This window comes from Delphinus delphis, chromosome 2 (genome assembly GCF_949987515.2).
Source record: "Delphinus delphis chromosome 2, mDelDel1.2, whole genome shotgun sequence".
NCBI classification, from domain to species: domain Eukaryota; kingdom Metazoa; phylum Chordata; class Mammalia; order Artiodactyla; family Delphinidae; genus Delphinus; species Delphinus delphis.
This window is the reverse complement of record NC_082684.1, coordinates 84,608,127-84,635,522: the sequence shown is the minus strand read 5'-3', so window position 1 is coordinate 84,635,522 and position 27,396 is coordinate 84,608,127. Positions and strand designations below refer to the sequence as shown.

Sequence of the window (27,396 nt, the reverse complement as noted above, 5' to 3'; positions counted from 1 at the left end):
CTTGTATTATTTCTTTGAGAATTTTCTTTCCTTCTTTATTCCTATAACTTTTACTAATCTTCAGGAAGAATGAAAATTAGAAAATAAAAATACTAAAGAGAGGGGATAAGAACTATAAACCAATATTTAACTCTAGTTAATATATGCTAAAATATTTAGGGGGAAGTGTACTGACATCTACAACTGTCTTCGAAAAGCATAAAAAAAATCCCAGATGGACTGATGGCTGGATAGAGAGATAAATAAGTATATTAAAATGTTAATAGCAGTGTCTAGGTGGTGGATAAATAAGTGTTCATTGTAACATTCTTTCAACTTCCCAGTAAGTTCAAAAATTTTAATCAAAAATGTGAAGGAAAAAAACCAAACTCATAGGAGATGTTTTCCCTTCTTGTCATTTTAAGCTCGACATTTTCTAGTCTATGAGCTCTTAAAGGAACAGATTATAACCAAAGTGAAATTTGAAGTAAAAACCATGCCAACTGCCTAATCTGGCAGAACTTGACTTCTATTATTTTGTTTATATAAGCTTGCTTTCATCTGTCTTAAATCTGTAGGAGTTTTCAATGTCTGACAAGGAGTTTTTTATGTCTGACAAGGCATAAGCAAAGGTCAGGATCTGTTCAGTCACAAAAACAGATGCCCAGAAATCAACAACATATAGACTTTAGGGACACCTACTGGCTTAATATCACAATCTTTCACAGAGGTATTAGGTATTCAGAATTCTTACTTATTCAATTAAGTTACCACTTCAACAAATTTATTTATTTGAGCAATCCAATAAATGACAACTTCATACTTCATGGATGGCAACATCTTTAAGGGTTTAAATTAAGAATTACTTATAATTTTTGAGCCCACTGAATTAATACTATAAAATAACAGTGCTTAAAAATTCAAAGCTCAGGGCTTCCCTGGTGGTGCAGTGGTTGAGAGTCCACCTGCCGATGCAGGGGACACGGGTTCGTGCCCCGGTATGGGAAGATCCCACATGCCGCGGAGTGGCTGGGCCCGTAAGCCATGGCCGCTGAGCCTGCGTGTCCGGAGCCTGTGCTCTGCAACGGGAGAGGCCACAGCAGTGAGAGGCCCGCGTACCACAAAAAAAAAAAAAAAAAAAAAAAAAATCAAAGCTCTTAGTATAATACACAATAAAACAGAATTTACTGGGTTGTATATATATTATTATATGAGATATTAAATAAATCTCAGATATTGTCCATCTGACTAGGTTATGTGGCAGAACTACATGTACTGAAGCTGTAGGATGCATTTTTTGAAGATTCTTTAGCGTGTGAAGATTATTTTTCATAGAAAATTCTGTATAACAATAGTCAACACAAACTATAAATATATAATTTTATAAATTAAATACTTGCTTTGCACTACAGAAAACTCCAAGAGTAAAGATAAACTCTGTAACAACATACAAGCGTACTTCATTTTATTGCCCTTCATTTTATTGTGCTTCACAGATACTGCGTTTTACAAATTGAAGGTTTGTGGCAACCCTGTGTTGAGCAAGTCTATATGCACCATTTTTCCAAAAGCATTTGCTCTCTTCATGTCTCTGTGTCACATTTTGGTAATTCTCACAGTGTTTCAAACTTTTTCATTATTATTACATTTATTACAATTATTATTACATATTACATTTGTAATGGTGATCTGTGGTCAGTGGTCTTTGATGTTACTATAATTGTTTTGGGCTGCCAAAAACCACGCCTATATAAGACTGAACTTAATTGATAAATGTTTTGTGTGTTCTGACTGCTCCACCCACTGGCAATTCCCCCATCTCTCCCTCTCCTCAGGCCTCCCTATTCCTTGAGACACAACAATATTGAAATTAGGCCAATTAATAACCCTACAGTGGCCTCTAAGTGAAGTTAGAGGAGGAAAGGAGTGACGTTGCACATCTCTCACTTTAAATAAAAAACTAGAAATGATTAAGCTTGGTGAGGAAGGCATGTCGAAAGCTGAAATAGGCCGAAAGCGAGGCATCTTGTGCCAAACTGTTAGCCAAGTTGTGAATGCAAAGGAAGTTCTTGCAGGAAATTAAAAGTGCTACTCCAGTGAACACATGAATGATAAGAAAGAGAAACAGCGTTACTGCTGACATGGAAAAAATTTTAGTAGTTTGGGTAGAAGATCAAAGCAGCCACAACATTCCCTTTAGCCAAAGCCTAATCCAGAGCAAGGCCCTACTCTCTTCAACTCAGTGAAGGCTGAGGGAGGTGAGGAAGCCGCAGAAGAGAAGTGTGAAGCTAGCAGAGGTTGGTTCATAAGGTTTAAGGAAAGAAGCCATCTCCATAACATTCAAGAGCAAGGTGAAGCAGCAAGTGCTGACGTAGAAGCTGCAGCAAGTTATCCACAAGATCTAGCTAAGATAATGAATGAATCTGGCTACCCTAAACAACAGACTTTCAATGTAGACGAAATGGTCTTATATTGGAAGAAGCCATTGAGGACTTTCACAGCTACAGAAGAGAAGTCAATGCCTGGCTTCAAAGTTTCAATGGACCAGTTGACTCTCATTTTAGGGGCTAATGCCGCTGGTGACTTTAAGTTGAAGCCAATGTTCATTTACCATTCTGAAAATCCTAGGGCCCTTAAGAATTATGCTAAATCTATTCTGCTTGTGCTCTATAAATGCAATGACAAAGTCTGGATGATGGCACATCAGTTTACAACATGGTTTACTGAATATCTTAAACCCACTTTGAGACCTACTGCTCAGAAAAAAGATTCCTTTCAAATTTTATTGCTCATTGACAATGTACCAGGTCACCCAAGAGCTCTGATGGATATGTACAATGAGATTTAATGTTGTTTTCATGCCTGCTAACACAACATCCATTCTGCACCCTGTGGATCAAGGAGTAATTTCACCTTTCAAGTCTTACTATTTAAGAAATACACCTTGTAAGGCTATAGTAGCCATAGACAGTGATTCCTCTGATGGATCTGGGCAGTCAGCTGAAAACCTTTTGAAAAGGATTCACTATTCTAGATGCCATTATGAACATTCGTTAAAAAAAAAAGTATATATATAAACAACAACAACATTCATGGTTCGTGGGAAAAGATCAAAATATCATTAAACAGAAGTCTCGAAGAAGTTGATTCTTACCCTCACGGTGACTCTAACAGGTTCAAGACTTCAACAGAGGAAGTAAATACAGATGTGGTGGAAAAAACAAGTGAGACAGGCTGGGACCTGGGACCCTTTGCTGCAGTGCTGCAATGCTTGCACCTGGACACACCTCTCCTTGAGCAACAAAATACAAAGAAACTGTATGGGACAAAAAATAACTGTCTGCATGCACAATTAGGGCAAATTCTGGACAAAACATACAAAGAGACCAAAAAACCCAACTGTCACTTTTGAAGAGCCTGGAGCAAAAGGAGGGTACTGCCATGCACCCTACACGAAACACGGACTAAGGGATGGGCAAACCACCTAAGCCACCCCTCCAGCCCGACGCCTGGACACACCCCTACCCTCACCCCACGTAAAGAACAAGCTCACCCCCACTCAGGGAGCGAGCAAGCAAAGGAGGCTGTTGTTTGTTCTCGCTCCCCCCTGCTGCAGCAGGGGCCCCAATAAAACCTTGCCTGAATTTCTTGTCTGGCCTCTGATCAATTTCCATTGATTAAGAAGGCCAAGAACCCTGGTTGGTAACAAAAGAATGAGAAGTAGAGCTTGAAGGTGTGGCTGAAATGCTGCAGTGTCATGATAAAACTTTCATGGATGAGGAGTTTCTTCTTATGGATAAAAAGAGAGGTTTCTTAAGATAGAATCTACTCCTGGTAAAGATGCTGTGAAGACCCTGGTGAAATGACAACAAAAGATTTAGAACATGACATAAACTTGGTTGATAAAGCAGTGCCAGGGTCTGAGAGGACTGATTACCAATTTTGGAAAAATTTCTACGTGGGTAAAATGCTATCAAATAGCACTGCATATTACAGAGAAATCATTCATGAAAGGAAGAGTCAATATACGTGGCAAACTTCACTGTTGTCTTGTTTTAAGAAACTGCTGCAGCACCCCCAGCCTTCAGCAACCACCACCCGGATCAGTCAGCAGCCACTGACATGGAGGCAAGACCCTCACCAGCAAAAAGACTACAAATCACTGAAAGCTCAGATGATGGTTAGCATTTTCTAGTAATGAAGTATTTTTAAATTAAGGTATGTACATTGTTTTTGTAGATGTAATACTATTGTATACTTAATAGACTACAGAACAGTATAAACACAACTTATATGCACTGGGAAACAACAAAGTTCGTGGCACTTTACTGCAATATTTGCTTTATTATGGTGGTCTGGAACCTAACCTGCTATTATCTCCAAGGTATAGCCTGTAAATACCAAAGGATAAGTGCATAAAATAAAATGTAATCACAGGGTATGAATGCTAAAGGAATATATGAAGCAAGAAAAATGAATAGTAGCTGTAAGACTTTGGAGGGAAATGAGAAAGGATCACAGTATATCAGGATGAAAATAATTGGATTCTAGTCTTAGTTCTGTGACTAACTGCATGACTTTGGATAAATAATTGAATCACTGTGCCTAAGTTTCCTTATCTGTAAGACAGAGATAATACTGGTCCTGTCTTTCCCAGTGTCATTATGAGGCTAAGTGAGAATACTGTATATATGAAAGGGATGGGATTTCAAAGTTAAAGTGCTATAAGGGAACTCTACTCAATATTCTATAATAACCTATATGGAAAAAGAATATGAAAAAGAGTGGATATATGTATATGAATCACTTAGCTGTACACCTGAAACACAGCACTATAAATCAACTATACGCCAATATAAAATAAAAATTCAATTAAAAAAAGTTTAAAAAAGTTAAAGTGCTATATAATATAAAGGGTTATTAAGTTACTACCTCATTTAGGTTAAGCCAGTGAAATCACTTTTATGTCATTTATTTAGGTTAAAAAAAACAAGCGTATGATTCATAATCACATTTTTCCTTATTATTAAAGAATCTTGCTTATGACTAGTTGACTAACAGATTATATACCCTGAGAGCCTAATTAACATGACTTTAATATTCAAGCAATAAAAACAGCTTTTCTATTTAAATTAATACATGTTTATCATAGAAACGGTAGAAACTTCAGAAAATTGAGGCAAAAATAAAAACTGCTCACATTCTCACCATCCAGAAACAATGTTAATATTTTAGTGTATCTATCCCCAGTGTATGTGCTATACATATATAAAAACACACATTTTTTTAAAAACAAAAACATATATGCACACAAACATGTTTTGTTAACCTGCTTTCTTATATCAGTAATATTTTCCTATGTCAATGGATATTCTTTGAAACTATTTTTTGTGGCTGCATACTAATGAGTGTATTTCTAAGGCATGAAATCATAATATCCAGAACGATAAGGTACATACCACTCACTGCTGGTGGGAGTGCAAACTGGTAGTCAACTTAGTATTATTTATGTCATAACCTGTGATACTGCAATTCCCTAAGAAAAATCCCAATTTAGGCAAGGAGGCACATACAAAGATAATCATCTGGTAATGCAGTCACTTCTGGAAAGGGGAAGAAGGTGACACAGGAGGGGTGGAAGGAGGAAGACTGTAGCCTTTCACTGTACACCCTTTCGTACCACTACTGCCTCCCTCGGTCACACAAACAGTACTTACCAGAATTTTATCAGCTTTGGCTTCACTAATCCCCTTAATATTTATTAGCTCCTTCTTTGGTGCATAGGCAACAGCCTCCACAGTATGGAATCCAGCTTCTTCCAATTTCTTCACATCATTGGCATGTATGCCACATTGCTGCAAGTGAAGAAAACTGTGGATAAATTTAAGATTCGATTCCCTCACCTGTCTAATGTGGTTATTTGTCCTACCTACTTCACAGAGCTCTTTTTAACTGTGATATTATACACAAAAGCTTTGAAAAGTATGACCTAAAATTTGAGGCATTTAATAACAAATTATCAACCTATTCATTATCAAAACCAGTGGGGTTTTTTTTGAATTTTATTTATTTTTTATACAGCAGGTTCTTATTAGTTATCCATTTTATACATATTAGTGTATATATGCCAATCCCAATCTCCCAATTCATCCCACCACCACCACCACTTTCCCCCCTTGGTGTCCATGTTTGTTCTCTACACCCGTATGACGGTCTCTAGGATCCATCCATGTCTCTACAAATAACCCAATTTCATTCCTTTTTATGGCTGAGTAATATTCCATTGTATATATGTACCACATCTTTTTTTTTTTTTTTTTTTTTTGCGGTACGTGGGCCTCTCCCTGTTGTGGCCTCTCTCGTTGCGGAGCACAGGCTCCGGACGCGCAGGCTCAGCGGCCATGGCTCACGGGCCCAGCCGCTCCGCGGCATGTGGGATCTTCCCGGACCGGGGCACAAACCCGTGTCCCCTGCATCGGCAGGCGGACTCTCAACCACTGCGCCACCAGGGAAGCCCCATCTTTTTAAATTAAAAAAAATTCTTTTAATTTTATCTTTGGCTGCATTGGGTCTTCATTGCTGTGCATGGGCTTTTCTCTGGTTGTGGCGAGCGGGGGCTACTCTTCATTGTGGTGCACAGGCTCCTCATTGCAGTGGCTTCTCTTGTTGTGGAGCACGGGCTCTAGGCACGCAGGCTTCAGTAGTTGTGGCACACGGGCTCAGTAGTTGTGGCTCGTGGACTCTAGAGGGCAGGCTCAGTTGTGGTGCATGGGCTCAGTTGCTCCGTGGCATGTGGGATCTTCCCGGACCAGGGCTCGAATCCGTGTCCCCTGCATTGGCAGGAGGATTCCTAACCACTGTACCACCAGGGAAGCCCCCACATCTTCTTTATCCATTCATCTGTCGATGGGCATTTACGGTGCTTCCATGACCTGGCTATTGTAAATACTGCTGCAATGAACTTTGGGGTGCATGTGTCTTTTTGAATTATGGTTTTCTCTGGGTATATGCCCAGCAGTGGGATTGCTGGGTCATATGGTAATTCTACTCTTACTGTTTTAAGGAACCTCCATACTGTTCTCCATAGTGGCTGTATCAATTTACATTCCCACCAACAGTGCAAGAAGGTTCCCTTTTCTCCACACCCTCTCCAGCATTTGTTGTTTGTAGATTTTCTGATGATGCCTATTCTCACCAGTGTGAGGTGATACCTCATTGTAGTTTTGATTTGCATTTTTCTAATAATTAGTGATGTTGAGCAGCTTTTCATGTGCTTCTTGGCCATCTGTATGTCTTCTTTGGAGAAATGTCTATTTAGGTCTTCTGCCCATTTTTGGATTGGGTTGTTTGTTTTTTTTTTAATATTGAGCTGCATGAGCTGTTTATATATTTTAAAGATTAATCCTTTGTCCGTTGATTCGTTTGCAAATATTTTCTCCCATTTTGAGGGTTGTCTTTTCATCTTGTTTGTAGCTTCTTTTGCTTTGCAAAAGCTTTTAAGTTTCATTAGGTCCCATTTGTTGTTTTTATTTCCATTACTCTAGGAGGTGGATCAAAAAAGATCTTGCTGTGATTTATGTCAGAGTGTTCTTCCTATGTTTTCCTCTAAGAGTTTTTTATAGTGTCCTGTCTTATATTTAGGTCTCTAATCCATTTTGAGTTTATTTTTGTGTATGGTGTTAGGGAGTGTTCTTATTTCATTCTTCTACATGTAGCTGTCCACTTTTCCCAGCACCACTTATTGAAGAGACTGTCTTTCCTCCACTGTATATCCTTGCCTCGTTTGTCATAAATTAGTTGACCACAGGTGCAGGGGTTTATCTCTGAGCTTTCTATCCTGTTCCATTGATCTATATTTCTGTTTTTGTGCCAGTACCATAGTGTCTTGATTACTGTAGCTTTGTAGTATAGTATGAAGTCAGGGAGTCTGATTCTTCCAGCTCTGTTTTTTTCCCTCAAGACTGCTTTGGCTATTCGGGGTCTTTTGTGTCTCCATACAAATTTTAAGATTTTTTTGTTCTAGTTCTGTAAAAAATGCCATTGGTAATTTGATAGGGATTGCATTGAATCTGTAGATTACTTTGGGTAGTATAGTCATTTTCACAATATTGATTCTTACAATCCAAGAACATGGTATGTCTCTCAATCTGTTTGTGTCATCCTTGATTTCTTTCATCAGTGTCTTATAGTTTTCTGAGTAGAGGTCTTACCTCCTTAGGTAGGTTTATTCCTAGGTATTTTATTCTTTATGTTGCAATAGTGAATGGGATTGTTTCCTTAATTTCTCTTTCTAATCTTTCATTGTTAGTGTATAGGAACGCAAGAGATTTCTGTGCATAAATTTTGTATCCTGCAACTTTACCAAATTCATTGATTAGCTCTAGTAGTTTTCTGGTGGCATCTTTAGGATTCTCTATGTATAGTATCATGTCACCTGCAAACAGTGACAGTTTTACTTCTTCTTTTCCAATCTGTACTCCTTTTATTTCTTTTTCTCCTCTGACTGCCGTGGCTAGGACTTCCAAAACTATGTTGAATAATAGTGGCAAGAGCGGACATCCTTGTCTTGTTCCTGATCTTAGAGGAAATGCTTTCAGTTTTTCACCACTGAGAATGATGTTTGCTGTGGGTTTGTCGTATATGGCCTTTATTATGTTGAGGTAAGTTCCCTCTATGCCCACTTTCTGGAGAGCAAAACCAGTAGTTTTAAACTAGCACTATGTATATTAAAATAGACTCTTGTCATGAATTGGATTAAACCTGTAACTCTAAACCTTTTATGACTAGGATTCTAAATGAACTTTGAGACCCTGGGCCCTAAAAGCCCACTTTAAACATTTCCCAATGTTTTCCACATCAAGCACACATAAAAAAATATGTTTTACACTAAGCTAGGATAAACAGCTAACACTGCCCCAGAGCTAAGGGAAGCATATCTTAGCATAACCTTTTTGTAGCACAATCACTGGAAAGCTCTGTTTTAACAATTGATAGTAAAGATGGAGAAAACTACTTTTGGTCAGGGATTTATATACCACTTCTCAAAAACAAACCACCCAAAGGCACTTCTTTCTCCGTATATACAAAGTCAGCTTTGATTTTTATTATCCACCAAAACCATGACTTCTAGGACAGCATGAATTATTAGGGGGATGTGTATGTATCTGGGGGTCAGGGAAGGTTTGGGAGAGGGGAGAGAATAGTACCTGCCCATAGAAACCTGTCTGTTATTAATATTTAAGCAAAAAGCAATACATATGTGTGGGTATAAGCATGCTCACTGAAACCAAAAGTTATGACTCTGAATTTTCCAATGTTTATCACAAACCCGTTTAAGTAACTTCCAGAGAGTGGAAGCTTAGGGGGCAACGGGAGGAATATGCATAAAGAGACAGAAGAATGAAGGCTTTCTCAGCTTTTTATCCTGCTTCTTTCAGCCCAAGTCAACTGCACTCACTCTGGGGCCTCTGTACAATGCACAGAAATAGTGCAAGGCCCCAGCTCTGGTGCTTGATGTTCTTGTGCAGAGTCTTGAACTCTCACAACGTAACCCCAAGCCCTTCTCTCTGCCTATGACAGCTGTCTTCCTAGTAACTTCAGCACAGATCGAGGTCAGTGGAGAGACATTGTTCCTCTCCCCTTCCTGCATAGCTGGCCCAGGCCATTGTAATTCCCTGGACAGTAATTTCATACTTAGTACAAATAGCAGAGACTCTACCATGGGATCATAGGGCTTCTTAGTTTCTGACATACAGCTCTAAGAAAGAAAAATGATAATGTAGTAGAAGAATTCTTGACAAAAAAAGAGATCTGGCCAGATGTGTTTAGCAACTGTCTTAAGCCTTTCCACAGAATCCTTGACAACCCTCCTGAAAACTCTAATTTGGATTTTGACCTTAGGTAGTAAACCAATGGTTTATGTAAAGGTTGTGATTTCTCCCAATAGGTAGAACAATCTTGTCCAGCATTATAATTCTAAAATTAGCAACCAAGCACATACCTCTAATCGAGAAATAGGTTGTGGGCCAAAGCTCTCTTCTTCCACTGAAGTATCTGCATTTGCTTCAAGCTGCATCTGCATAGCCATTACTTAGTGTTCAATACTGAAAAGTACAGATGGCCATCAGGAAGAACACTAGAGAAAGTACAGAGCTGCAAACATAGTTTTACAATAAATCTCTTTAAGAATTACTTGCTAGGCTTTTGGCTTAATCACTGACATACCCATGGCAGGAAAAAGAAAAAAAATCTCTCACCAGCCTTCTCTTCCACCTAGATAGCTGTATCAGAAAGACTTTAGGAGGAGCCAGCACTATCTTCCTTCTATAAAGTAGAACAGCTTGGACTCCCCTGGTGGTGCAGTGGTTAAGAATCCGCCTGCCAATGCAGAGGACACGGGTTCCATCCCTGGTCCGGGAACATCCCACACGCCGAGGAGCAACTAAGTCTGTCACCACAACTACTGTAGCCTGGGTGCCCTAGAGCCCGCACGCCGCAACTACTGAAGGCCACACACCTAGAGCCCGTGCTCCGCAACAAGAGAAGCCTGCGCTCCGCACAAGAGAAGCCCGCGTGCAGCAACGAAGACCCAACGCAGCCAAAAAATAAAATTAAAAAAAAAAAGAAGAGACGAACAGCTTAACTAGATCAACTATATCCCTCTGTTCCCCTGCTTTATATTCCTTAAGGATAGGGGCCAAGTCTCATTTATTTGTATACACCTCATGATACATGATAAATCTTAGGTACATCTTAGGTGTTTGGTAAATATTTGGCAAGTGAATGCAGACTTTCCAGAACTCTACTTTAAAAAAAAAAAAAAATTGATGAAAGGTTAAACTGTTTCAGTTCCATTGTTCCCTTCCAGAAAGCAGGGTTTTGGGGTGGTGGGACAGGAGTGAAACAAAGGTACAGAATAATTGCCATAAGCCTCCATTCCTGATAGAGAAACAATGGACTGAGATGAGAGAAGTATCCCCACCTTAGGCAAGGACGGCTTGCAGTCACACAGTCTGCTTCTAATATAAGTGTATGAAATTTAAAGATCACCGTTTTTTTTGGGGGGGGGGGCTGTGCGGCATGTGGGATCTTAGTTCCCCAATGGGGGATCGAACCCGCACTCCCTGCATTAAAATTGCGGAGTCTTAACCACTGGACCACCAGGGAAGTCCCATAAAGATCACCATTTTAATCAATTCCAGACCTCACTGAATGCACAAATGAATAAATAACATGGAATTACCTTGCTCAGTTTGAAATCTTCCATATAAATATAAGGCCTATACCAAAGTCAGATTATTTTGATAGAGTTATGACTGCTCAGGTTGAAAAGAAAGAAGAACAAAAAGATTTCTATTATGAGGTATTAGTAAAAGCAAACAAGTTTTGATGGCCACAAGAATAAATGTACTTAAATCTGGACAATTTAACAAGCAAGATAAATTTAACTCAAAAGACAACAGATGGGCTTCCCCGGTGGCACAGTAGTTGAGAGTCTGCCTGCCGATGCAGGGGAAATGGGTTCGTGCCCGGGTCCGGGAAGATCCCACATGCCGCGGAGAGGCTGGGCCCGTGAGCCATGGCCGCTGAGCCTGCGCGTCCGGAGCCTGTGCTCCGTAATGGAGAGGCCACAACAGTGAGAGGCCCGCGTACCGCAAAAAAAAAAAAAAGACAACAGATAAGGGCTTCCCGGGTGGCACAGTGGTTAAGAATCCGCCTGCCAATGCAGTGAACACGGGTTCGAGTCCTAGTCTGGGAAGATTCCACATGCCACAGAGCAACGAAGCACGTGTGCCACAACTACTGAAGCCTGCGCACCTAGAGCCCGTGCTCCGCAACGAGAAGCCACAACAGTGAGAAGCCCACGCACTACAATGAAGAGTAGCCCCCGCTCGCCACAACTAGAGAAAGGCTGTGCGCGACAACAAAGACCCAATGCAGCCAAAAATAAATAAATAAAATTAACAGGAAAAAAAAAAAGAAATCTCCATTCTTAGAGACTTGACAGAAGATAACCACTTGTTCTTGATTGGTTCAGGTGTAGCTCTTAGATGGCATGTTTAGCATAATGTGAGTTTATGATAATTCCAAATATCAGAATCACCTGAATGCAGCTTAAATTTAAGTGTCTTCCTTCATAATTTATGAAAAAGATGGCTTGAACTGTATTCATATAGCAATAACCAAAAAGCAAAAGACTGAAAAACTAGACTGTATTTAAATTTAGAACTTCTATTCATCAAAAGTCACCACTGTGAGAATGAAGTCAAATGATAGTGAGGGGAGAAAATATTTACCACATATATAACTGGTAACCAGAATATACAAAGAATTCCTTCAAATCAGCAAAACAGACAGACAACCCAATAGAAAAATAGGCAAGAGATTTGACCTAGCACTGCATAACAGAAGATACCTAAATGGCTAATAAACATATCAACAAATGCTCAACTTCATTAATGATCAGGAAAATTAAAATTAAAACCACAAGGTAGGGCTTCCCTGGTGGCGCAGTGGTTCAGAGTCTGCCTGCCAGTACAGGGCACAAGGGTTCGAGCCCTGGTCTGGGAAGATCCCGCATGCCTCGGAGCAACTAGGCCCGTGAGCCACAACTACTAAGCCTGCGCATCTGGAGCTTGTGCTCCGCAACAAGAGAGGCCGCGATAGTGAGAGGCCCGCCCACCGCGATGAAGAGTGCCCACCCCCACCCCGCTTGCTGCAACTAGAGAAAGCCCTCGTGCAGAAACGCAGACCAAACACAGCCAAAAATAAATAAATAATTAAAAAAAAACAAACCAAAAAGGTAATAGCTAAAATTTAAAAGACCGACAATACTAAGTATTAGCAAACGTGTGGAACAACTAAACACTCGTTCACTGCTGGTTTGAGTGTAAATTGGACAACTTTAGAAAACTGGTATTAAATATGGAAGGTGAAGATAGGCAAATGCTATGACCCAGGAATTTCACTACTCTGTGAAATTAACCCAGTGAAAAGCACACACGTGTGCACCAAAATGTATGCAGGAATATTCTTTCTCAGCAGCCTTTCTCATACAAGTTAAAACTAGAAACAATCCCGATATCCGCCACCGGTATAATGAATAAGGAATACAACATAGGAACAAGAAAGAACTGTTAAATGCAAAGACATTTACAAACCTGCAGACAAAATGTTGAGCAAAGGCAGACACAAATATATAGTCTTCCTATATACAAAATTCAACAACGGGCAAAATTAGACAATGGTGTTAGTAGTCAACACTGTGGTTACCTCTGGGGAAAAGGGAGAGTATTAGAGAAGGGGGCACAAGGGAGGCTTCTTGGGTGCTGACAGCATTCTATTTCTTGACCTGAGTGGTGATTACACAGATATATTCATTTTGTAATGATTCATGGAGCTGTAAACACTTTTGATCTGTGCATTTTTCTATTTGTATACTACACTTCACTTCAGAAGTTTAAGAAAAAACAACAAATCTCACTAGAGATCATTCCCTAGACATCACTTGAACGGTCTTCCGCATTAAAAAACGCAAATACCTTACTGGCAACTGGAGCTGGGAACTCTGTAAGCCAAACTTTGTGTAACGGAAAGGGCACTCACCAGAAATCCGGCTCTGGCTTAAGAGCTGTGACTTTTAAGTCACTACACCTCTCTGGATCTTGGGCTTCCTCGCCCACGCCCATAAAGTGGATGTTGCAAGTGAAGGCCAGTAAGGTTCCTCCCAGCTCTAGAATGCGCTTCTATTTTCGCCACAATGAGCTCCGAGGGTCGGACTAGCCCGGGCACAACCCTGCTCCGCCCCGCCCCGCCATATCCGACTTTTTTACTTGGCATGGAGGGGCCCCTAAGCCCGCTAAGGGAGCTGGGGCCCAAGTCTGGGTCCGGGTACGGGTTCGGGTCCGGCTTACGCGGTGGGAAGGGGCCAGGTCTGCGCCTCACACTCACCTCAGCCTGCAGCGTAACTCGCCCGGGCGGGCTGCGCGCTCCGACTACAGTCCGCCGGACCCGCGCGCGCCCGACCCCGGACGGACTGCAGACCCCCTCACCTGCACCCCACTTCTCTACGCCCTTGCTCCGGCCTTCTGCACGAAACCCAGGCGACTTTCAGCTCCTAACTGCGCTCCTGGGGCGCGTCTCAGCTCTCTTCAGGCCGCGGTCTCAGGCGGCAGCGCCCACTCCGTCTGCCGCCTTCGGAAATCCCGCCAAATCCTATTGGGCAGGGCCACGCCTGCGTCAACGTAACGTCTCCCCGCCCTTCTCGGGTCCGTCTCCCCGCCACTTCGGCTACTCGTGAGGCCGAGATAGGCCGAAAGAACTTGACTTCGCAGGATGTTTTGGGTTCCCCTCTTGTTTTTCTCCCTTACGACTAATTCAAAATTTGGAAGTTGCGTCCTTCTTCCCTTTACCAGATCGGGGACTACAACTCCCAAGAGGTAGTGGGCCGGTCCGAGACTACATCTCCCAATATGCACCGCGGGAGGGTGACGCAGCTTTAGCTCCTCACCACCTGTAGATAATATCTAGGCTTTTCGGAACTCTTGATCTGTTTCTTAAGCATCTAAACTGGGGTATTTGGCCCTTCAGGGTGCTTTGAACTCCAACTCAGTCAAATTCTGGAGCCAGGGGCTTTCTAGGCCCTTGTAGGTGGTGGAGCTGAGGACGCTCGAGTAGATGGATGAGGCTGGAACATAGAGCTAATGGAGGAGAGGAAGAAAGGACTGAAATATTAGTAAAGCTGTGGTACTTTATTGGAGATTTGCGGGACTCCAGAGGAAGGAGACATTGATTTTGAGAATGTAAATCTTATCGTGGTTAAAAGTTGATTACGGTTTTAAAGGTTGGGTAGGGTTTCCTGGGCGAAGAAGAGGAGATGAAAACATTAAAAGCGGATAGAGCAGCATGGGTATGGAAATTAACAGTGTGGTCAAGGAATACTGTTGTCTGATGAGGCAGGAGAAGTGCAGTAACAGGTGCTGAGACTGTTAAATTACGTTTATTTCAGGCTATGAAGAGGCTTAAGACCATTATAGAGCTTTGGCCTTTATTCTTTAGGTAATGGGGAAATCACTGAAAGTTCTTAACCTGATGAGTCATGTGCTTAGACCTGTTTTTTGTTCCCCACCACTTTATATTTGTGGAGTGCTTTAAAATTCATAAAGTTTTTATTTAATCCTCACACTGTTACCTTGTGGCATTGAAGGATAGATTTCAGGAGAGTGAGAGTAAAGACTACAAAAACTGTTAGGAAGCTCTTGCAATATTTCAGGCAAGAGAGGAAGGCCTGAGCTAGAGCAGTGACAGAGAGAACAGATTCAGGAAGCATTCTGGCGGTAGAATCAACCTTAGTGGTTATAGATGATACCTGGGGATAATAGTGAACTGCCTTCCATACCAGAGATACGCACCTTCACCTCCTATTCTTCACGTACTTTCCTCCTGAGAGCACCTGCAAACCCACAGCCCCTCTTGGCTGAGTGAAGATACATGACTTTGACCTTTCATTAAAATGGAATTCCTTTGGCTGTGTGGATGTCAAACCAGAGAAACCCCATCTGCAGAAAGATTAAGAAGTTTAGAGACTAAGAAAGTGGGAGAGAGTCATACAGAAAAAAACAGTTTTGAATTCTGACTGCTTTCCAGATCTTTCCAATTTCTCAGGGGCCCAGCAGCACTTAATGCTCTTGAGGTCCGTGAGATACCCCTATGTTCCAGTGATCTCCCATTTTTTTCTGCTTAAACAAATATGTCTTTTCGTCCAAGACAACCCACTAAGAAGTCGGAAATGAGACAAAATAGATTTCTTGATAACAGTTAAATTAGCAATCCATGAGAATATTTATAAATATGTAATTGAAAACTTTTGAATATATCCTAAGTTACAATGTAAGTGACCTATCTGAAATCTCAAGGAGGCAACTTCTAATAAGACCAAAACTTAATCAGCAGAAATTTGATAATTCATCTCAAGAAAAAGTGATCTCATCAGTGTAGTCACCCTGGAGTACAGAAAGGGAAATCCAGAAAGGGAAACCCCATGTCACATCCAAGTGATCTATTTGAGTAGTGCAAGGACGATTCAATATTAGGAAGTCAGTTATAATTGGCTATATTAATAGGTCAAGGAGAAAAACCAAATGGTTAATTTCATCATATTGGAAAAGCATCTGTCAGGGAGGAAGAAATTTTCCTCTACCCTCCTAAGTTCTTCTGGCTGATCTAAGAATTAAATTGACGTAAGACAAGAAAATCAAACAAAATTTTAATAACATGTATAGCTGGGAGTGACCCAGGAAACCTGAGTTACTCCTCAAAACAGCAGAAACCCTCACCTTAAATACTGTCTTTAGTAAGGACAAAAGAGGATGTTGAGGGTAGTGGTTTAGGACTTCAAAAGAGAGGAAGGCAGTTCACAAGCAGATGGAAAAGCAAACGTTTGGCAAATAAATGTTTATTTGGCCATGCAGAGACAATGGAACACAGAGTGGACTTGTTTTAGGCAATTAGGGGGAAGGTCAAAGTTATTTCCTGACCTTGATTGGGCCTTGATTGTTTTCAACTCGAAATAACCCACAAACCAAAGAGACATTTTGGTGTGCCAAGTTTTTCTCCCCTACATATCCAATAAAATTCAACATAAATTCCTGATTAAGGGGAAAAAACGGTAAAAAGGAATTAGATATTTGCTTAACATGATCAGTAATATATAGATACAGATATCCCAGACAAGCTGCCATCATCTCTTTGCTAATGAAATGCTAGAAACACTTTCATTAAAATCAAGAACAAAATTATCTATTGCCACTATTATTTACTATTGTGCAAAAAGTGCTACTAAGTGTAATAACAAAAGAATGAAATAATAAAAGATAAAAAACAAATAATAAAAGATGCATATCTTGGAAAAGATTTACAGATATGATTATATGCCTGGATAGTTTAAGGGACAATAAGAGAGTACATTAGTGTAGCTAATTACGTATAAAAAGATCAGAGCTTTATTAAGTGCTAACAATAACTAGATAATGTAATGGAAAAAAAGATCCCATTCAAAGTAGCAACAAAACCCATAAATGTCTAGGAATAAACTTTAAGAAATGTTCAGGACCTGCATGGAGAGATCTCTAAAACTATGTTCGCAGAAGAGCTCAATGTTATAAAGTTGAAAATTCTCCCAAATCAGTGAATTCCTAATAGAAATCCCAATGGGATTTGTGGCAATCACTGTGGGTTGCCTACCCAACAGACACTGCTCTTCTTTATGGCTAAGAGAAACTAGTATGTGGAAGGATGCTCTCTAGTAAGATTTTTGGATGACTTTGTCTTCATCTGCATTCTTTTGTGTATGGTTTGAACTTTTTGTACAAATTTGTTTTGACTTTATGATGATAGTTTTAAATTGTAACAAAAATATAAAATATCTTGGAATAAACTTAATGAGAAAAGTGTACATCAAAGGAAACTTTAAGATATTAAAGAAAGGCCTTCCTTGGTGGCGCAGTGGTTAAGAATCTGCCTGCTAATGCAGGGGACACAGGTTCAAGCCCTGGCCAGGGAAGATCCCACATGCCGCGTAGAAACTAAGCCCGTGCGCCACAACTACTGACCCTGTACTCTAGAGCTCGTGTGCCACAACTAGAGCCCACGTGCCACAACTACTGAAGCCTGCGCACCTAGAGCCTGTGCTCCGCAACAAGAGAAGCTGCTGCAACGAGAAGGCTGCACACCGCAACGAAGAGTAGCCCCTGCTCGCCTCAACCAGAGAAAGCCTGTGCACAGCAACAAAGACCCAACGCAGCCAAAAATAAAAAAATTAAAAAAAAAAAAAAAAGATATTAAAGAAAGACACAAAACAGAAAAGCATACTATCTACTTGTAATGGAAGACTCAACATCTTTCTTTTTTAATTAATTAATTAATTAATTATTTGGCTGCACTGGGTCTTCGTTGCTGTGCGCGGGCTTTCTCTAGTTGTGGCCAGTGGGGGCTACTCTTGGTTGCAGTGCATGGGCTTCTCATTGTGGTGGCTTCTCGTTGCGGAGTACAGGCTCTAGGCACGCAGGCTTCAGTAGTTGTGGCACACAGGCTCAGTAGTTGTGGCTCGTGGACTCTAGAGCACAGGCTCAGTAGTTGTGGCACACAGGCTTAGTTGTTCCACTGCATGTGGGATCATCCAGGAGCAGGGCTTGAACCTGTGTCCCCTGCATTGGCAGGGGGATTCTTAACCACTGAACACCAGGGAAGTCCAAGACTCAACATCTTAAAGACAGCAGTCCTCCATTAGTTGATCTTTAATTTTAATACAACATGATCTCAGTAAAAATACCAACAAGGTTTTTATTTTGGAACTGAACAAGCTAGTTCTCACATTTATATGGTAAAATAAAAAGCAAGAAGAGCCATGAAAATCCTGAAATAAAAGGGCCTGAACTGACCAGCTATTAAAACAAATTATAAAACTACAATAATTAAAATGTACTTGTGCTAAAAAGATAGGTCAATGGCACAGACTAGTTATCCCAGTGTCATAGTTTCCTATCACTGCTAGTAACAAATTACCACAAATTTAGTGGCTTAAAACAAGAAAGATGTATTATCTTACAATTCTGGAAGTCAGAAATCCTAAATTCTGAGTTTCACTGGGCTAAAATCAAGGTGTTGGCAGAATTGTGTTCCTTCTGGAGGTCCTAGGAGAGAGTCTATTTCCTTGCTTTTTCCAGGTTTTAGAGGCACCTGAATTCTTTGCCTTGAGGCCCCTTCCTCCATCTTCAAAGCCAACAATCACTTTGACCTTGGCTTCCCTCATCACATCTCCTTCTCTGACTCTGACATCCTGACTCCCTGTTATAAGGATCCTGTGATTACACTGGTCCACCCAGCTAATCCAGGATACTCTCCCCATGTCAAGATCCTTCAAAACATCTGCAAAGTCCCTACTGCCATGTAAGGTAACATTCACAGGTTTCAGGAATTAGGATGTGGACATCTTGGGACTTCCCTGGCGGTCCAGTTGTTACGATTCCATGCTCCCAATGCAGTGGGCCCGGGTTCAATCCCTGGACAGGGAACTAGATCCCGCATGCCACAACTAAAAGATCCCACATGCCACAACGAAGACCCGGTGCAGCCAAATAAATAAATATTTTTTTTTAAAAAAAGGATGTGGACATCTTTGGGGGGGCTATTGTTCTGCCTACCATAATCAGTTATAGATACGAATATACAGAGAAATTTAATATATGATAAAAGAGGAATTTTGAATCAGAGGGAAAAAATATAGAGGGTTTATTAAATGGTGTTGGGATAACCACATAGCCATCTGAAAAAATTAATTTTGATCCTTATCTCATACTTTATGTTAGGATAAATTTCTAAATGGATCAAAGATATAAAGTGTCAAACCATAAAAGTTCTAAGAGAAACCATGGGCCTTACAAAAGCTATAAAGGAAAATATTGAAACATTTGACTATTGTTGATGGAAAATTAATCAATATTCAGTCTAAGAAAGAAACAGAAAATTTTATTTGAGCTAAGCTGAAGATTATAACCCAGGAGACAGTCTTTCAGAAGCTCTGAGGACTGTTCCAAAGAAGTAAAGGGGGAGGCCAGTATGTATGTGATTTTAACAAAGGGGTATGTGCAAACAAGCACACATCTTGGTAGAAGGTTACTGCTATTTGAAAGGAATGGATATCTTAGTTAATGGTGTTAGTGCTTTTCTCAGTATGGGAAGATGCAAGAAACTGGGTTCATAAAATTTTCTCCAGAAAATATGTATCTGAGGGCCAGTTCTGCCAGTTTTCCCAGAGCAGGAAATGCCTTGTCCTGCTCTTCGCCCTGAATTCCTTTCTTGGGTGTACTGTAGGTCAGTGACTGCACTGCTAACGACTGGAATCTTATAGAACTGGATGGTGGCCAACATTCCTTTTTTTTTTAAAAAATATTTATTTATTTTTGGCTGCATTGGTTCTTAGTTGTGGCACACAAGATCTTTCATTGTGGAGCGTGGGCTCTTCACTGTGGTGCACAGGCTTCTCTCTAGTTGTGGCCTGTGGGCTCCAGAGAGCGTGTGGGCTCTGTAGTTGCAGCACTTGGGCTCTCTAGTTGTGGTGCGTAGGCTTTGTTGCCCTGTAGCATGTGGGATCTTAGCTCCCCGACCAGGGCTCCAACCAGCATACCCTGCATTGCAAGACAGATTCTTAACCATTGGACCACCAGGGAAGTCCCTGGCCACCATTCTTTATCTTACAAAACCCTCCCTTTGTGTCTTAATTTTGACCAAGGATGGGAGGCATTTCATGACCAATTCGTCCCACAGAGCTAGGAATACTCATTCTCAGGTCAGGCGAGGATTTCATTGATAGGCCACTCATTGTGCTATTACTGGACTCAGCCCAAATCCTCTGGACCGCCTGTGTTACTAGTCTGTTATGGTCCAGGAAATGGCTTCTTCCCATATCTAGAGTTAACACTATTACAATCATTGCTCTTATAGACCTATATATTTGGTCAGTCATTTCAAGTTCCCTAATCGTTATTATTTTACTGAAGGCTTAGTCACACATTTGGTAGTGCAAAAAACAATAATCTTGTAAAATAGGCAGAATACAAGTAATATAGCTAGTAACATTAATAAAGTAAGTAAATATTTAAGCTAAGAATTTCCATTAGTATCTCCCAGTATCTTCCCAGGTCATCTGACCCAGTCTGTTCTGGACCAATCTCTATTCATTAAGTTCACCAAAGACATCTACACATACAGTGTGGGTAGTCGTTCATCATGATCCCTTACAGGATTGAGAAAGGAATGATTTCTTCTAAGGATTATATGGCTGGTTCCAGAAAAAGAAAAATTGATCTTTATGGTTAAGCAGGTATTTCTGCTGTTGGGGAGGTCTGGTTAATACATAATACAGATGCACAATGCACACTGGAGGGGAAGGAGGAGGCCCGAAAGGGCAGAGAAAAATTTTTTGTTTAAATTTTTGTCTTGCCTTAAAATATGAATTTTATTTCATCACTATATATCTTTAAATTTCTAAATGGCAAAACCCATCATAAATAAAGTCATATAAACCAACAAACGGGGGAAATTTGGCAACCTATATCACAAAGAGTTCTTTTATATTTGAAGACATTCTACAAGTCAATGAGAAAGATAACTCAGAAAAGTGGGCAAAGATTATCAACAATACCCAGAAAAGGACATAAAAATTTCTCTAAAGCATATATAAAGAAGCTCAACCTCATACATAATGAGAGAAATATAAATTAAAACCATACTGATATACCACCAAAAAGTTTGGAATGTACTGTATTAGCAAATTTGTGGCACTCATTGCTAGTAGGATTGACTTGACTATTTTAAAGGGCAATTTGGTGACATCTATTAAGGTTACAAATGCAACTAGACTTTGACCCAACAGCTCCATTTCTAGGAAAATATCCTGCAGATAAACTTACACATACGCAAAGGTTCAGCATAGTTTGCAGTAGCAAAAGGTGATAAACAACCTACATGTTTATCAATAGAGATATCATACATCCATCCAGTGGATTATGATTTAATAAAAAGGAAAAATATGGGTTGGAACCTCTTTATGTATTGATCTGAACCTATCAAGATATGTCGTTAAGTGAAAAAGGCAAAATGAAGGACAGTGTGTATTGCTGTACTATTTGTGTAGAAAGAAGGAGAGAAGAAATATATATTCACACACTCATTCCTACTTGCATACGTGTTTGCTTTTGTATTCAAGATAGCTTTGAAATGATGGACAAGAATCTGGTAACATTAGTTTCTCCAAGAAGGGAAACTGGGTGTCTGGGGGAAGACTAAAAGAGACATGTTTACTTTCCTTTCAGTACTTTTTGAATTTGGGGCCATATGAATGTATTACCCACTCAAAAACTAAAAATAATACAGATTTAAGTCTGATTTTTAAAAATGAACACAATACAATTTTTCATTTTGGAAAAATTTTAAAGGATGGGGATACATCACCAGCAAGAATTTGGCATAGTCTAGGGAGGAAAGAAACAAAATTTGGCATCAGAAACAGTTGCAGGAAGATATACTTCCTTATGGAACAAAAGCGATTCATCAGGCTTCCCTAAAGCCTGGATGAAACCTCTCTCAGGACTATACTACCTCTAGTTACTTGGCCACCAAGCAAACCTCTTTTCATTTGCAATTTTTCATTTTGAAAAAATTAAAGCCTGGGAAGGGATTTCCCTGGTGGTCCAGTGTTTAAGACTCTGAGCTCCCAATGCAGGGGGCATGGGTTCAATCCCTGGCTGGAGAACTAGGATCCTGCATGCAGCAGTGTGGCCAAAAAAAAAATAAATAAATAAATAAATGAATAACACAGTGGCTATGTAAATCAACCATACTTCAAAAAAGAAATAAAAATAAAAATAAATTAAAGCCTGGGAATTCCCTGGCGGTCCAGTAGTTAAGACTCCTGCATTTCCACTGCAGGGGCAGGCTTGGATCCCTGGTTGGGGAATTAAGATCTCGCATGCCACTTGGCGGCCAAAAAAAAAAAAAGCCTACAGAAATGTTGAAACAACGGTGCATTTAAACACCTATGCACATGTTGCTGTATTTGTTTTCTCTGTTTCCTCTCACATGCATATATACACATACCCACATATACATATATTTTAAAAATTTTTGGCCGCACCGCACGGCATGCAGGATCTTATTTCGAAGACCAGGGATGGAACCTGCGCCTCCTACAGTGGAAGCAGGGAGTATTAACCGCTTGACTGCCAGGGAAGTCCTGCCCACATATATACTTTAAAAAAGCCATTTGAAAGTAAGTTGCAGACATGTATTTCCTAATAAGGACATTCTCCTACATAATACTATTATCACAGTCAAGAAATTTAACATTGATAAAAGAATATTATCTAATATATAGTTAATAATCAAATTTCCAAGTGTCCTCAAAATATACTTTATGAATTTTTTTTTTAAACTATAGAATTCAATCGGGATCAGGCATTACCTTTCCAAAGGCTCTTTAGTCTCCTGTGTTCTAGGAGAATTCCCCTGCCTTTTTGTTTTGTTTTGATTTCATGACATTTAAAAAAAAATAAACTAATAAATTATTAATATTAATATTGTAAATTATTAATATTAATTAAAATAAATAAATTAATAAATTAGAAAACTCAGTTAAGTAGAGTCAGGAGACCAGAAGGGGGTGCTCTCAAACCTTGCATTGATAGCAGAGCCCAGCAAAAAGCAGAAGACTCCTCTTCTTTCCTGGCAAGGACTCAGCCAACAAAAAGCCATGAACTCCTTGTTTACTGCAGCCCTCCCAGCTTCTTTTTCCTCTCTATAAATGTGTTCTCCTTCCCTTATAGTGTGGGGACTTGCATGTGGCCCACGATGGTTGCAAATCTTGAACTGCAATTCTCTGCTGTTCCAGAATAAACCCACTTTTGCTGGAAAAATATCTGGCAGTGTGTTTTAGGTCAACAACATTGACACTTTTAAAGAATTAAAGCCAGTTGTCCAGAGAATCCGGATTTGGCTATTTACTTCCTCATGATTAGATTCAGGTTAAGCATTTTTTAAAAATCAGAATACTATATAGGTGATGTGTATCAAGCAATCTCATTTGTTCCTTACTAATTCAATTTCCTAGTACTCTGACAAAATGGAAAGAGTCCTTGGGCAGCAGACATGCGTTGTAAATAAAAAACACCTTTCTACAAGTATATTTCCCCAAGATTCAGCTGAATACAGTTTTGCTATGATTCCTTAAGATTCAGTCAGATGTGAATTTCAATCAATGTCACAGCCATTAAACTCATAGGCATCCAGTTTTCCCATGAAAACAGCCCAGCTGAACCTTGGTTAACACATCTATGAATTTAAAATGTATGTATCCGTTTATATGAGGTACTATTGTTACCAAACCAAACTAGGGTCCACTTGCCTGCTGTGCAGCAAAGTCAATTTACTGACACTGGGGTGTGGTGAAGGAAGGAACAGTGTTTATTGCAAGGCACCAAGGAAGGAGAACAGGTAACTCATGCTCAAAAGACCCAAACAGGGAAGTGTGGGTTTTTTTGTTTTTTGGCATGTGGGATCTTAGTTCCCCAACTAGGGATCGAACTCACACCCCCTGCACTGGAAGGGCAGAGTCTTAACCACTGGACCACCAGGTAAGTCCCTCAGGAAAGTGTTTCTAAAGGCAACACTTGGGGTAATGGTTGCAGCATGCATGATCAGGTCATAGACTTTCTTCTGACTGGTTGGTGGTAAGGTAACAAGGTGGTGTTTCAGAAATCTCAATCATCAACCTGGTTCTAGTCAGTCTGGGGTCTACACACTTGTGGTCAGCACATAGTCACCATTTTCCGCCTGGGCAGGGGGCCTTAGTTTCTGCATAACAACTCAAATATATTCAACATATTGTTATCCCTTGAGGAGGAACTAGGACTCTGTTTTATCACTGAACTATTGTTTCTTGTCTGCTTTTCCTGTGCTTCTGCATTCCCCTAATTAGTAACTGCTTGAGTCTGCTGTTTGGGATTCAGAGAAGGTCTAGTCTTTTTCTACATATAAGAAATGGGGGACTCAAGGGGCTTTTGTACCTAGGAGGGCCTCACAGGGTCCTGCTCAGTTTTTTTTGTTTTGTTTTTGAGAGTTCTGAGTTTAAGTTTTATTCAGGGTCTTATTGCAGACTATAGCTTGAGAGACAGCCACTCAGTACCTCTGAGTAAACTGCTCAGAAGAGGTAGGAGAGAAGTATATATATATATATATATATATATATATATATATGGATTTTTTTTCACACACACACACTGTATTTTATTTTTACAAGAGATAAATAGACTGACACCAAGCATTGTAAATGGATGACCACAACAAAAGCAACAATGATTGCAATTACCAAACATGAAACACACTCATACTATGTCATAACCTGCTCAGTTTTAATCCCCCCATTTCTTTGATACTCCTCAATCCTGAGGGTAACCGGGGCACGACAAAAAAGGGAACAGTTTTGGATAGAGAGGTTAATCATAAACTTGGCAGTGGAAGTCAGTTTTAGGGGGACTCAGTTTCAATCTCCACTCCTGTTTTAACTTTCCCCAAATCTTTGAGGGAATGGGGCAGTAACCACTCTGGATACTTCCTACTAAAATGGGGTGTAGTCCTGCCTCAGCTGGGGAATGGACACCAAGATGGAAATATTCCCAAGTTCCAGGTCTTGGAACCTAGTCTTGCATGATGAAGATATTAGTTCCTTGGTCCACCATTTTAGTGTAATAGTCCCAGTTAGAAGTAGGAGGAGGAGTGACGACCTGAACTTTAATAAACCTTGAAAAGTAGATCTCATTCTCTGAGGAATTCAGGAGAATAAGCCTGAAAAACAGTCTGTACCTGTTACTTCTGGGGAGACTTGTTGTAGCCAGGTAACCAGTTGCCTAATGTTATTTAAGGAGGTTTTAACTTCTGATGTGTTATTAACATACACAAAACAGGAGCTATTGGCCACTACACATATATCTCCTTTTTCTATTAAAATCTAATCTAAAGCAATTTTATTGTCCAGTACTACTCTGGCTAAAGAATCTAGTGTCTTCTGCTGGGAGGCTATGGCTTGAACTGTCTCATTTGTTACTATTTCCAAAATAAGAAAAAATTTAATAGTTACAAGAGGAGACCACAAGGATGGTCTCCAGCTGGCAACGGCCAGCAGACACTGCCTTGAGAACCAGTGAGTGTCCTTGACACAGTTCAGAAAATACAGCAATACAGGAATGTGTCTAAAAATCACATCCAAAAAACAAAAACAAACAAACAAAAATGAATAAAAATGGGTGACTTCCCTGATGGTCCAGTGGTTAAGACTCCCACTGCAGGGGGCACAGGTTCAATCCCTGGTTGGGGAACTAAGATCCCACATGCCATGTGGCAAGGCAAAAAAAAAAAGAATAAAAATCACATTCACAATGGCCATCCAGCTCCACCTTGGATGCCTGAACTACAGCCACTCCATTTGGATTTTCAAATGATTCCCCTCCTTAGTGGTCAAAGCAGTTATACGATACATGTTTGATAGGTCACAAAGCAGGCGGTTCTGGTCAGCATAAAGTTCAGGTTAATTATGTATTAGCCAGAATGACTTACCCATACTTCAGTGTGAAGATTTCTTCTATCATTTCCCCTTTTGTTTGCAAATCTTTGTCTAGATCAAAATATTTGTCCTTCAGTGCCAGTAAGGTTGCTGCCTCACCCTGGTCCATCATGTCACTCAGTGCTAGGTCTCCTTTTTGTTTATACAAATATTTGCCTAGTTATCTACTTTGGGGGAAAACTAATCAGACCACAGAGAACAAGCTCAGAGGTATGCTAATGGGAAAACTTTTTATAGGCTATACATTTATCAATTATACCGAATTGTTACACAAACATTGTACATGTGCTTTTAACAGTAGACTTAAAGCAAGCAATGATACATGTCATGAGTACTTAGGCTCTGTGACAACTTCACTAGAGAATTTTCTTTCCATTCTATACATTGGGGTCACCAGTATGGTTAGAAATAAAACAATAACTTTCAATATTAATAGGCAGTTACAAACATTTGTTAAAGAGTTCGATTAAATTAGTAGGATGGGTCTTACAGGCCTAGTCCAGATTCTTGGGTCAGCTGCCTACCATTGTTGCTGTCTTCTTGTCATCCTGGTGTGGATGTTGTTTGGAGTCAGCAGTTCTTTCTATAGACCAGTCCAGTGCAGAGGCCTTTCTTAAGTGGGAAATATGAACTCAAGAGTCAGTTCCCTTCAGTTTCACTGCACATGAGCTAGTTAAGGGTACCTGGTAAGGATCCTTTTATCTAGATTGGAGACAGATGCCTAATCTCCTGGTTGCAGGTCATAGGGCATCTGATCTTCATCTAAAGATAGATTGCTGTGATAAGCTTTAGAAACAAACTTAGAGTGTATTTTTAATAATTTAATTAAACTTTACAGTTGGGAACCCTCCTACATTCAATGGGAATGTAAATTGGTACAGCCACTATGGAAAACAGTATAGCCAAATTAAGACTAATTTGTTTGCTATGTAAGTCTAATTTCAATAAACTTGGCCTGATTATTTACATAAGTCTAACTGATCATAAAGGGTCTTTTCAATTAGCTGTGCTGGAACTTTTCATAAGGAATCTCAGATTGAATCTTTAAAAGGCCTCTCAAGGCCAGAAAAGCCACGTCAAGAGCTTGCCACAGATTCTGCCTATGATATCTACAGATTTGGATGAATTCCGCTCTTCCTGAAGTCACAAAATACTTGAGATTTCTGCACCTGTTGGGAGGTGACCTTCCTTGTTCACCTGACAGGCTGCTGGGAACCTAAGGGTTTCAGTTTCTGGAGGGATTAGGT

At 40.1% G+C, this 27,396-nt stretch overlaps 1 protein-coding gene across 2 annotated transcripts in view; it reads right to left on the bottom strand.

Moving 5' to 3' along the window:
* Positions 1-14,152, bottom strand: part of RAD51 (RAD51 recombinase) — a 35,651-nt gene extending 21,499 nt beyond the window's left edge. Inside the window, exons 1-3 of one of the 2 annotated variants that reach the window (XM_060005002.1) lie at positions 13,930-14,152; positions 9,980-10,082; positions 5,697-5,834 (exon numbers count right to left, since the gene is read on the bottom strand). In XM_060005002.1, the coding sequence (XP_059860985.1) occupies positions 5,697-5,834; positions 9,980-10,066 (225 nt within the window). In that variant the 5' untranslated portion in view covers positions 10,067-10,082; positions 13,930-14,152. Of the gene's footprint in view, positions 1-5,696; positions 5,835-9,979; positions 10,083-10,235; positions 10,659-13,929 lie in introns of those variants that run through there. The other variant, XM_060005003.1, reaches the window with a different exon arrangement.
* Between the last annotated feature and the right edge of the window lie 13,244 nt (positions 14,153-27,396).